Here is a 12,909-nt window from a genome sequence, read left to right on the forward strand (position 1 = left end):
AGGGGAGACACACGTGCCCCTGTTAGCACGCAGGTGCTGGAGGCTAAGCTGCCGTCAGAAGGTGGCCTGTGAGCATGGAGAGTGAAGGAGAGGGTCAACACAGCCAGGGGCACAGAAAGACTTGGCAAAGAGTCTGCTGGCCAGGCCTCTCTTCCCCAGACATGGTCAAGGTGGGTGTCAGCTGGGCAAACCCTTGAGCCGTGAAGATTTGCCAGGCCCTGGAACCCATGGCCTCAGTAGGGAACCTGCGCCAGTCACTTCCAAGCTCATCTCGCAGACAGCATCCCTCTTTTCAAACTTCCACATCTCCCGTGGCACCTTGGTGCTGCCCCAAGTGCAATCGGAGTGGGGAATCCAAGATCCCTGCAACTCTTTCCTGGATCCAGGACAACAGGGAGGGGGAATAGAGGATGTGGGTCCAGAAGGGTCCCCTGCCCCGCCCCATTTTCCAGGCTCAGCCACGTACTGACTTGTCCCCTCTTTTCAGTAGCTGGCAGAGAGTCCTAATTGAATTTGCAGTAGGGCTGAGAATGAAAATAGAAAACCCTTTACATGTCTGGGATTAATTTATCCCTGATGATGGCCACGTTCACACGCTCCTTTCTGCTTGGGTTTCCAGAGCAAACTCTGGCTGACTATGTGAAGCACGTACTCACACACACGTACACACGTGCACATGGAGAGAGACGTACGTCTGATGCTCGTGTGTGCCCGTGTCTGTGTGTGACCAGGTCCGAGAGAGTACCAGGGTGCTTCCCCGGGGAGTCTGAGCGTGACCAGGTGTGACTAAATGACTGGGTCTGTCTACACGGTCTGTCTACACATCTATAGGGGACACCCATTCTGGTCATTAGGGGTGACTCTCAGCCAGCCCACCTGAAGGTGGCCAGTGGAATAAAGCATACCACTGGCTGAGAAAGGAACCCCTGGACATGGTGTTGGAAGGGGCAGGTTCCTTGAGAGACAGGATGGGATGGCGGTCACCACCATGATGTCAGGCAGCTGCGTGGCTTCTCTCTGCTCCTTTCCCACATCCAGGGAGAAATCCCCGCCCTTCCCAGGCAGAGAAATGGGGTTACATCACCCCACACTGGGGGAGGCCCCCAAGGAGGGAACCCCCTCTCGCCTGCCCTGTCTTCCTCAGCACCTCCCTCCTGCAGCACCCAGGCGACACAGAGCTACTTCATTGAAGTGTGACAACTTCCCCCGCTTGCCAAGGAGCACCCACTAGGTAGGCATCGTCTCAGGGAGTCCTCACGACACTGAGGGGAAGGCCATCTTCATCCCCGGGTTCAGACAGGAAACGTGACCTCGAGGGCCAGTGTCTTGCCCAAGGTCCCACATCCAAGTGCTAAAGGCAGGACTCGGGCTGCCATGTGTCGGATCCTAGGGCTCCTGCCCTTAGCCACCAGGCTCTAGGAAGATCTCCTGTGACCAGGAATCAGGCTGGGAACCCTCCTGTAGACTGAAGGAGACTCAGCCCCTGAAGTGCTGCCATACCGTGTCTGAGCTTGAGTCTCCCCAGAGAGGGCTCCCGAGCTGGCCATCCACAGTCCCACTTCAGTGAAATCCAACAGGGCGCGTTCCCTGGGGTTTTCGATGGTACCGTCCTTCCATCGCCCCTGTCCTGAGGTGTCTTTGCCCCTCCCCTCCTATTCTCTGGGGTAATCCCAGATGGAAAAAAGGCTCCAAGAGAAGGCTAGGAAGCAAGAGATTAGAGTCACAAAACACACCAGCAGATACTTTAGAAAACTGTCACCTGTTGTACGTGGGATTTCTTGCTGTGCTTTGGTCTGTTACCATTTGTTCTCAGTCAAGTTCCTTTTGAAGAGACCCCAGGACATGTCTGCTGAACCCAGCAATGAAGGAAAGAGTTCCCTGCCTGGGCCTGAGCTGAATGGTGGCATGATTGGACACCTGTGGGATCCCCATGGGGGCCTCTGAGCCTAACAGGGAGCAGAGAAGTGTGGGACAAGGGGACGGGGCAGGTTGCTGCTCCAGGCCACTCACAGACACATGGATAACAGCCAGGCTGGGGCAGGCACTCAGCCCACATCCTCAGAGCTGAGCCAACCCCTCTCCCCACAAATACACACAAGCCAGCCCTCAGGGTGTCGGACGGTGGTGACCCACAGAGTCTGCAACAGCTCCTGCCTTCTGAGGAAAATCTGGTGCCAGGCTTGCCCGGCTGAGCTGGGAGGTCTGGGTGGGCTGTAGACCCTCACCTTCTTCTCTCCCATATTCTAAATCACCCTGGGAGCCATTGGGGAGGGCAGAATGGAAATGGAGCCGGTACTGACCATTGATGAACGATAAGCAAACTGAGAAGATGCTCCAGCCACGGCAAGACATCCTTGGTCACTTTCGTGTCCCTGCTGACCCTTTCCGTCTGTCTCTCTCTGTTCCTGTCTCTCACCGTGAATCTGTCTCTTTTTACATCTGTCTCATATGTTGGCTCTTTTACACACACACACACACACACACACACACACACACACCATGAAAACCTGAGACCAGAACAAAGGCAGAGAAACAGGTCTGAACCCACGCTGGCCAAGCCCCAGGAAATAGGAGCTATAGCTGTTTTCCCCAGAGGGAAGGACAGAAGCTCTCACTCAGGGAAGAGGAGGGAGGGGAGAGTCGCTGCTTCGCTCATTTCAGCCGCGAAGGGACAGAGCATGGCAGGTGAACCCCTGCCCTCACCCAGGCCATTTTCTCAAGCGGGGAAACATCTCCTGGGCTGTCACCAGGTCCCAGGCAGGGGATGCCCACCTGGCTTCTCTGGAAATCCCATAATCCCGCATTTATGAAACACATGGAGAGAAGATTGAGACAAGTTCAAGGTCCCTAGGGTAGAGGCAAATGGAAGGGGCAGCCTGGGTGGGGCTTTAGCTCTTTCTAGGTCTTTCCTCCTCCCTGTCACCCCGTCCTGGACTGGCCACATAAACACAAAAAAGGGATGGAAAAACAGAGTATGTACAGATATAGGTATGCATGTGTGCTGTGTGAATATTTGCATGTTTGTCTGTGTGTTCATGTGTGCATAGGTGCGTGTGCATAGATGTGTGTGTGTGGTGTGTAGAATCTCTCAAAAATACCAGCAGAGGAAAAAAGAGAGAGGGGGAGGGAGAACTGAGCATTACAGATACAAAAGGCTTATCAAGTTTTACTGAACCACTTTTTAACAGATGAGATTTATTCTCCACCTTGCAGCCCAAATTGATCTCAAATGTTGAGGACTAACTGAATTTCAGAACATAAAATCCTATTTGAAACGCCTCTGCGGGCCTGCCTGTTTAAAGAGAACTTGCAATGAAACATTTAAAGTCTCTTTGGTGGAGGAAGCAGACATCTCATTAAGGACTGATATGCCATTTCAGCCCCAGAGGCTCAGAGGGGTGGGGGCGATTGGTCCCCAATCGCTGAAGCCCCAGTGACTGGGGAGATGGAGGGAAGAATGAAGTAGGAGCTTCTCATGCTGGTGGAGGATGGAGATTTTTGAATGAGTAACAGCCTCTGAGCTGTGAGCTGGAGTCACCCTGGGGGTGGGGGTGGGGGTGGGGGGAGCCCAGGGCTAAGCAGTCGAACAAGGTACCTGCAGCTCAAGAGAAGATCTGGGTGAGACGGGGATTCACCTCTGAGGACAAGTAAAGTCGGATGACAGGGTGAGGTGACCTAGGAGGTCTGCAGTGTGAAAATAAGGGCCAGGAAAAGAGCCCCAAGGAACATTCTAGACCCACAGAGAAGAATACTGAGAAGGCCTGGTCACAGAGGGGGAAGAAACCCAGGTGACCAGGGAACCAGGGAGCCAAGGACAGGCAGAGTTTACCAAGAAGCGGAGCACATCCCTGTTCCCGTCGCCGCTAAGGGTCCTAAAGGACGAGCGTCCGCAGATTTAACAACTAGGGCTGGATGGTGCCCTTGGGTGAATTAGAAAAAGGTGCCCTGTCCTCAAGTTATTTACTTCTATCAGAAAACTACTGTAACACACTGGTTTTATTAGAACAAAACACTTTACTGCCATCTGTGGGGACATTATTATAATAAATAATAAGCATATGATGTCTTAGATGTGGGGCCTGTACACAGCAGCCCTGCTTCATGGTGACTGTAGTAAAACTGGATTTTAGGGAACAGAATGAAACTCCCCAGAACGGATACTGTGGGCACCATACCACCCAGACAAAAGGGCCTTGCACAATCAGGAATTTATGATCCTGCCTCACAAGACATCTGGTCTGGAGGTGGGGCAGTTCCAGGCTTGGTTCTTTCTCCAGAGCTTCATCAAGAACCAGGTCCTTCCCATCTTCCTTTCCCCAAATTTGTCTTAAGACACCAAGATGGCAGCTACAGCTCCTGTCATTACATTCTTTTTCCACAAGATTAAGAGACAAAAGATGAAGATGTGTCTCCTTTTATATCCTTTTGTATTTAGGAGCAACCCTTTCTAGCAGTGCCCCAGTCCCCCTCCTAACCCCACCACCTTCCCCTCATATCTCATTGACCATAAATGAGTGACATGCCTCTTCCTGAGACAGTGGCTGTCAAGGTCAATGGCTTAACCTTCACAGTGGGTGGAAGGGCGAGGTGAGGATGTGGATACAACCAGCATGGACGGTGCTTTCCAGAACTTTGCAAAAGGAGGAGAGAGACATCCCCCCTAGTTAGCAGGGAGATATGGAGGGCAGGAAGGGCATTTTGTTCGTGCTGTAAACACGATTGAACATCCTTATCCAGAACGGACTTGATGAATGGGACCACAGCTGACCCCTCATAAAGCCAGACAGTTGGGAAGCACTTGGAATTTCTCTCCCATCCCACCACTCCCCTAGCCCTGACAAGTCTGTCCTCAAATCCTAGCAAATTATCTGTCCATCATTTTTGGACTCCACTGTCTCTATGCCAGGATATCTCAACAGCAGTACTCTTGACAATTTAGACTCAATAATCCTTTGTTGTGGTCAGTGGGGTAGGGATAAAGGGACTGCCCTGGGATTTGTAGGATGTTTAGCAGCTACTGAAGGCTATAAGCAATCTCCACCTCTCCTCTGTCAGTTATGACAATCAAAAACGTCTTCAGCCAGGCACGCGGGCACATACCTGTAATCCTATGGAGGCTGAGGCAGGAGGATCACGTTCAAAGCCAACCTCAGCAAAAGTGAGGCACTAAGCAACTAAGTGGGACCCGTCTCTAAATAAAATAGGGCTGGGGAAGTGATTGAGTGGTTGAGTGCCCCTGAATACAATCCCCAGTACACCCACCCCCCCCAAAAAAAATCTCCAGGTATTGCCAAATATGCCCTGGAGGACAAAACTGCCCCTGGTTGAGAACCACTGTTCGGTATCCATGTGGAAATTCCTAGGGATCTTAAAGCCTGTTTCTGGTTATGGCCTGCCTTTGGGCAATTTGCTCCCTCCTATTTTTTGTGGAGGGAGGGGTACTGGGGATTGAACTCAGGGCACTCAACAGTGAGCCACATCCCCAGCCCTATTTTGCATTTAATTTAGAGACAGGGTCTCACTGAGTTGCTTAGTGCCTCACCTTTGCTGAGGCTGGCTTTGAGCTCTCTATCCTCTTGTCTCAGCCTCCCAAGCCACTGGGATTACAGACGTGTGCCATGCTGCCTGGTTGCACTCTCTTCCCTTTTCACGCTTTCCCTCCCCTGCTTGACCCTGTACCTCCTGTCCTTCCGAGAAAGTGTCTGTTCCTGTCCTATTTCCTGCTTCTCGGGAAGACAGCACCCACGCGTGTCTTGCTCAACATTCATCTCCAAAATCTAGCACCGTGTCTGCGGACAGCCCTCTCCGTCTCTGTCTCCATGTACGTCTATATGCATAGGCAAATATAGATGCATGCATATTTCTTTAATGAATGAATGAATGAAAGACAGAAATGAATGATTCACTCTAACCTCACCGGTCAGATAGTCCCAAGTTGGTTTCTGGATTCATGAACCAGCCTTCTAGAATGGCCCTCTGCAACCGGCCATGCAGCACCCTGAGCAATTGCTCTTCAGCATTTGTGACCAGAGACCACTTTGAGAGTAAGGTGGGATCCCCATGCTCCCTGCCAGAGACAGTTGACCATAGCTTGACTTGTCTGAAGCCCATTCTGAGTCCCCTGGGGACTCCTGTCTCCCAAGATAAGAAGTAAGCTGGAGGGATCATTAAAAAAAAAAAAAAAAAAACAGGCTGCTGATCCATCAGTGGAGTGTTGAGTCCTCTTGTGCTTCTGCATTGCCTCCAGAATGAGGCAGGTGTGCACACCTGACCCTCCCCTTCCAGCCCCTCTTTCTGCTCATCTCCTGAGCCGCGTCCCTGCTGTGACCACACCCTGGACAGCAGAGCTCTCTGATGGCTCCAGCTCACAACTCAGCCTCCACCTCCGTCACTGGAACCCCCTTCTCTTAGCCTCTGGGCCAGTCCAATCCTCTGCTCAAATAATGTCCCTTCTAGAGAGCATCTCCTGTGCCTCCTCTCCACAGGGCAGGACACACCCCTTCTGGGACACTCCTCCTATCAGGAGACAGTTTTCTGTCCTTGCTGGGAGCCCTGGGAGGACAGGAGTCACAGGTAACTCACTGCTGATCCTCAGAATCTGCTCTGGGCCTACCACATGAAGCACCTCAACACGGAACATGTTTGCTGGGCAAGTATCCCCTTAGCATCCATCCCCCAGACCCCCCTGAGTTTTTCTTATTGGCCCATGTGATCCCAGGAAACAGTTTCAAGCCCAGTTTTGGAATGAAGCCAGCTATAGCTAAAGCCGACCTTGAGGAGGGCAGAGCAGAGAGAAAACACAAACTCTTAGTGATCTAGTTGAGAAGCTGGGAGAACCCTTGCCTGAAGCCGACCCTTGATGTTTCATTTCCATAAAGCCCTTAAGTTCCCTTTACTAGGTTGAGTGGCCTTTTCTAATACCTGCAACCCAGAGTGGCAAGGACAAAACATCTGAGTCAATGGAACAAATGGGACAATGACCCTCAAAACCCTTTTAAGCCAGCTGATAGTTGCATGGTATGCCTTTATTTGCGCTTGCCTTCTGGGCCTGGAAGAAAAAGCCGGATCTTCTTTCCAGAGCTAACACCCTCCTTACCTTTTCCAGAAACTGGTTCCTTTAAATATTCCTTTAAAAACACCCACCCATCAGGCAAACCCATACTCTCTCCTGTCTTCCATCTTTCCTGATCCAGGGGCTTCCTTCTCTCTACCTTCACATGTTCTCAGTCCTCTCCACCCTGCAAAGCTCCCTTGGCCCCTCCTGGAGCTGCAGCCCCCCTCTTGCCCACTCTCCTGCAGCCTGCTCTGGAGGCAGCCTCCCCTTCTGCCACACACGGGCCACACTGCACATGCCCAGCAAGAGCTCGCCACCTTCTCAGCCTTCCAGGAGCGTTCTGGACCCGGCTCCCTGCTGCGTGTTCTGTGTGAGTTGTGGCTTCTGGCTCCAGGGTTCAGGTGGCAGTGTTTCAGCACTGGCCACACGGTTCTTGGGGCTCACGGCCACCTCCCACCTGAATCTCCCCTAAAGTAGAATCACTCTGTTCGGAAGGTACAGCTCCCTCCCCAAGGTAATTACTGGACATCACCCCTCTCTCAGCCACCGTCCAACCTCCCAATCCGGAGGGGCCTGATCTTGGGTCCCCGAGTACAGGGGAGAACCAAGTGGGGCTGGAAGGTTCCCTTGGGGACCTTGGGGCCTGGGTGGGACCGGAAAGGAGGCTGGTTTTCCAGCCCTGGGGTGAGCGGCGGAGGCCACATTTAGAAGCCACCTTCTCCAGCTCTGCGTTTTCCAGCATGTTCCTGCTGCTCCTTCCGAGTGATCCTGGTTTCCTGAGGAAAGGTCAGACCAGTGGGTAAAGCCAGGCCTCAGACTGCAAGGAAAAGCTGTCTTTCTCCAGCTCAGACCTTTAAAGCAGAAGGAGGAAGCAGAGGGAGGGGTTCCCAAGAGTGTCAGGGACAAGGCTGGCTTGAGCCAGAGCTCCCGCAGCCCGCTCAGCCTGGAGCGCCCAGCCTGACTCTTCTTTTTTGTAAAGTGGAACCTCTTCCTCAGCATGACCAAGGAAACCAGATGGTTCAGGTGACTGCCCACCGGAGCAAAGGGCAGACTTGGAAAGGAAGGAGGGTACTTGAGTGAGGAGAGGGAGGGGGCGAGAGGAAAGGAGGCCCAGAATGCTGGTGGTGAGGCCAGCCAGACACCCGGCCTCCAAGCCCCCTACCCCCAGGCAGCCTTGTAAAAGCAGCTCCAGGGGCCCCGCCCACCTGCTTCTCCCTCTGAAAGGCCATACCAGCAATGGTGGCACCCTGGCGCTCATCTGGTCCACCCAGACACACCCCTCCCCTGCCCAGCCACCCCCACTCCCCTCCCTGCTCAAATACACAGTCAATGCACTCTGTGGTTCAGTCTGTTTTATACTGAAATTATATGAGCTGATCCAAAAGGGGATCAGATTGGGGGAGAAAGAGATGATGAAAGTGGGTGATCCCAGGGCAACACGTTCGTCAGTCACTCTTGCAGCAGGTGCTGTCCGCCCAACCTGACAGGAGGGTCAGGCTGCGGAGGTCTGCAGGAGCTCGGCTGAGCTGGGCGGACGAGGCAGGCCAGCCCTGGCTGGGAGGGCAGCCCGCGCCCCCTTCTCCAGAACAGGAGGGTCCTCAGCTGAAGGGCTTCACCAGCTTCATGGCAGCATAGTTCTGGAGGGAGGAAGGAGGCAGGGACACTTGGTGACCCCTTACCGGGCAGGCACAGCCAGAGCAGCTGGACAGGTCTGAGTGACAGGTAGGAGATTGGGAAAGGAGGCTCACGGCTCCTCACCCACCTGCCCACTCCTTGCCCACACCTGCTTCTCCCCCACACTTGGCACAAACTCCACCCTGACTGGCACACCCACCCATCAGGCAAACCCATACCCTCCTGAAGCCACTCACACCCTCCCCATATCTAGGACCAAGGCCACCTGAATTGTCCCATCTTCTCTTCCATTAGTCTGGGGCCCACTCCCACCTTCCAACCAGGACTCTGATCATCAAGGCCCTGGCCAAGGGACTCTGATCCCCAAGGGCCTAGCCTCGGGAGGCCCACCCTGGGCTCTTCCTGGTGCTGAAGGCAGGGGCCACAATTCTCCCCTATGGCCCTCCACACACACACACACACCCCACATGGAAACCCCAATCTCATTGGTCACCCTGCTCCCTGCCAGAGAGAGAGTTGGGCTGTGGAGCCCTGATGCGGGGCAGGACCAGAGATGGGTGGCCCTTGATTTAGCCCAGCCTGCTGCAGGACTGACAGGAACCTCCCCTCTCCACTCCGCCCTCCAAAAAACCATGAACACATACACAACACAACACAGGGCTCCTAATTGGGACAGTATGTTCCCCAGCGCCGGCCCGGGGAAGCCAACTCTGGAAACAAAGCCGGCCGGCCTTCCCCGCCAATTCTCCTCTTGCCTCCCCACACTGGCCCTGCTCCCAGCTGGCTCTGAGGGGGGAGCTGAGAGGAATCAGACAGGCTGCCCCCTCGCCCCTCCCAGGGGAATTTCCAAGAGGGTGGGGGACTGGGCCCACTGGAGGGGAGCAGCCCCACCCCGGGCCCCTCTCCACCGGGCCTGGCTTGGGCCAGCTAGCATAAGCCCTCTGTCCCTGGCCTGAAAGCCAGGTGAGGGGCACCAGTCCAGTCCTCACAGAAGTGGGACTGGCCAGGTGACTGACTTGGGTGAAGGGGAGCAGGACTTTCCCAGCCTGGAGCAAAGCCTGCAAGCAAAAGTCCTGCTGCCTCAGTCCCAGGCTGGCCCCTGTGTCCTTGGCGCCCTGGACTAGGATGTGCCCGTCCTTGTTGGCTGTAGGAGAGGGAAGGCAGGGTCAGTATTTAAAGAGGACAATTTCTAGAAAGACTTGAGGGACAGTGATACTGTTAAGGAGTCCAGGAGTCAGGGGAGGGCCTCTGAACAGGACCCCCAAAATGCTACTCAGCTCCTGCCCACATGGCTGAGGCTAAGGCTAACCCCAGGGACAAAGAAGGACCACAGGCTAGAAAGGACTAGAAGCCTTCCCTTCCCACCAGCCAGGCAGAGAGACTCCTTCCCAGATCCTAGGTCTGCCACCCAAAGGCCCCATAAGATGGGCAAGTTGGCTGTGGCCTGGGGTTAGGCATAGAAAGGGCAGTGGGGGTGCTGCTTGGGGCCTGCCCCTGCCCTCCCCTGGGCTCTTTGGGAAGAGACATGGCTTGATATGCTGCTCCACAAGGAAGTTGAAGGAGTTCCCCTGGTCCTAGTCACAGTCACAAAAGGCCAGAGCTGACCTGGTCGTCCCCCACCACCACCCCCCACCGCCTCCACCTTGCCAAGGTCACACAAGAAGTCATGGGTGGAGCTGGTCTTGCTGAGTTCAAGTGCAGAACTCCATCTCATTTAATAGCACTTCTCCAACCTCAGTGTGCCCAAATGCAAACTCTGGGGGCTGGCCCAGGACTCTGCATTCTAGCCAGTTCCCCGACGATGCTGGTGCTGGTGGCTTCAGGCCCACGTGGAGGAGCATGCCTGCACCAGCCCCCCTTCCTAGCCCCTACAGCTTGGGCCTCCTAATGGAATGTTCGATTAGCCACGGTGGCCGGCCTTATTCTGTGGTCGTCCTTATTCAATGTCTCCCAGGAAACCAAGAACTTCTGGTGGCACAGGCCTCCTCATCTCCTCATGCCCCCAACGTGCCCACTCTGCCCAGACACATGTGCTGGCTTGAGAAAGTCTCCCAGCTAGCTGATGGCAGCTGGTATGTCCAATGAGCAAAACCCAGCTGGAGCTGACCCAGAGACAGGAGCTGGGCAGCCTGGGCCGCTCCTGGGAGCAAATCCCAGGCAGAAGTTCTGGGGCCTTGTCACAGCCCAGGTCACCTCCGGCAACAGCTTGTGCTTCAGGACACCATACTTGAGTGGTTCCTTCTACAGACCTGTCTCTAACCTTGGGATCTCTTTCTCCTTTCTTAAAGAGGCCCCTGAAATGATACAAACTTCCAGGGCCCCCCAATCTGGGTTCACCACAGTCCAGTTTGGCCAGTTGACCTCAACTCTTCTTGCTAGCCCCAGAAAACACGTTAACAAGGCACCCGAGGTGACCCCAGCCAGCGTGGGGGGCCTGGCCCGTAGCTGGACCCATCAGCCATCCTGGTTCTGGGCCTTCTTTCTTGTGTTGGCCCCTAGAGAGCTGGGGCCTGGACATCCGTCCCTCCGTGGCTCCTCTCCGTTTATGACATTAGAGACAGCATGGGGTGGTCTATGGTTTTAAGGCTTCCTCCTCTGGGACAAGGCAATGCCAGCTACCAACTCTCAGCAGGGGAGTCTCCACCCCTTTCCACCTCCTGGAGGGTTCACAGAGCAAAGAGCTGCCTGGGAGTCATTCCCAGCAGCTGCTGCAATGAGGACGAGGCTCCCGGACTGAAGCAAGAAACCAGTGAGACCTGGGCAGGAGCTGTGTGCTGGAGCCAGCCCTTCCCCTCCAGTCTTTGCTGTGAAAATCCGTGTATCCAGGGGCTGGTTACACCCTTCTCTCTACTTTTTTATATAGGTTTAAAACGCTCATATTACAAAGATGTAAAGGACATGAGAAATCAGGTGTGATCCTGAAAATGCTGCGATCTTTTCAATGTCTAAAGTTCTAGAGACACTGGGGGCTGGGGCATTTTCAGAGTTACCTGTAAAAGCCAGGGCAGACACCTGAGCCCCCCTTCCCGGGGCAGGGTCCCATGGAGCTGGGGACACAGCAGCCATCATTGGTGTGGGCCTAGAAAGCTCTTTGCCAGGTATCAGCTGGCTTCTTACCAAGTGAAAGGGACCCTCCACTGTGTGCCCTGCCAAACGAGGGGCTCCTGGGCCAGACTCCCCCCTTTCTCCATCCCCACTCCCACTGCAGGAGGCAGGAACACTCTACCAAGGTCTTCAAGAGACACTGGGACCCCCTCCTGGATCCAGTCTTTCCCTTCCTCTGGACTTAGCAAGTGGGGTCCTCAAGGCAGAGTGGCCATCCCCTGTGGTCTCCCCAATTCTTAACTTCCTGTCCAAACCCAGTTTCCACAGCATCTTTCAAGAAGTTTCCCCTGCTCGCTCCATCCCAAGGGGCCTCATCTTTTGCCAACCCCTTGATTACACATGTTCCAGGGGCTCGCTGAAGACCGCTGTGTCTCCCCGTCAAGGGCAAGGACTCAATTCCCCCTCCCCAGGACTAAGGGCTCCCCAGGGGTCATCCTTAGTCCCCTCATGGGACCAGGGACTCCTGGGGACAGAGGCTACTCCTCTTCCTGAGGATGAGCTCCCCCAGGTCAGCACAGCTGCCTCCCCATCGGGCCTGCTCACCGGGAAGGCGTAGACGAAGATGCCCAGGAACAGCAACAGGATGAAGAGAATGAGGAAGAGGATGAAGGCGCACCGGAAGCGCCGCCACAGGATGAACTTCACAGTCTTGTACGGGGAGGTGAACCACAGGAAAGAGGTGTCAGGGCGCCTGGAAGCAAGACCCCAGGAGTCAGCGAACCTGAGCCTGCAGGTCGAATAGCCCTGGCCTCCAGGATGCCCAGGACTCACCTGGCCTCCAGCCTCTGCCCCTAAACTCAGCCCCTGAGGTCTGCATCCCTGTCCCCAGCCCCTGCTGTAGCATCAGCCCTGACTCTGACTCCCTCCTGTTCTAGGTGCTCTGGAGCTGGTCCCCAGACATCCTCCCCAGGATGCCTTCCCCGGAGCCCACGCCTCAGGCCTTCATCACAGACCCCAGATTTGGGAGCTGCCATGTTGGGTGAGCCGTGGCCCATGGGCCCCAGAGCAGCTAGCCACTTTCCCAGATGACCATGTCTGGGCCGCACTCGGGGAGGATGGTGGGAAGAGAACCCAGAGGCTGATTTTCTTTCACTCCCAACCAAGAACCTCAAAAC

The 12,909-nt window shown here is 54.8% G+C and overlaps 1 protein-coding gene across 23 annotated transcripts in view; it reads right to left on the reverse strand.

The window, feature by feature from the left end:
- Window positions 1–8,391: 8,391 nt before the first annotated feature.
- The window catches only part of DYSF (dysferlin), a 210,604-nt gene continuing 206,086 nt past the window's right edge, over window positions 8,392–12,909 (reverse strand). For 22 of the 23 annotated variants that reach the window (XM_081264293.1, XM_081264302.1, XM_081264291.1 and 19 more), the window contains 2 exons: window positions 12,338–12,485; window positions 8,392–8,691 (listed from right to left, as the gene is read on the reverse strand). In XM_081264293.1, coding sequence (XP_081120419.1) covers window positions 8,653–8,691; window positions 12,338–12,485 — 187 coding nt within the window. In that variant the 3' untranslated portion in view covers window positions 8,392–8,652. Of the gene's footprint in view, window positions 8,692–12,337; window positions 12,486–12,909 lie in introns of those variants that run through there. The other variant, XR_014018501.1, reaches the window with a different exon arrangement.

This window comes from Spermophilus citellus (assembly GCF_964194105.1).
Source record: "Spermophilus citellus genome assembly, chromosome: 13".
In the NCBI taxonomy this organism is placed as follows: Eukaryota; Metazoa; Chordata; class Mammalia; order Rodentia; family Sciuridae; genus Spermophilus; species Spermophilus citellus.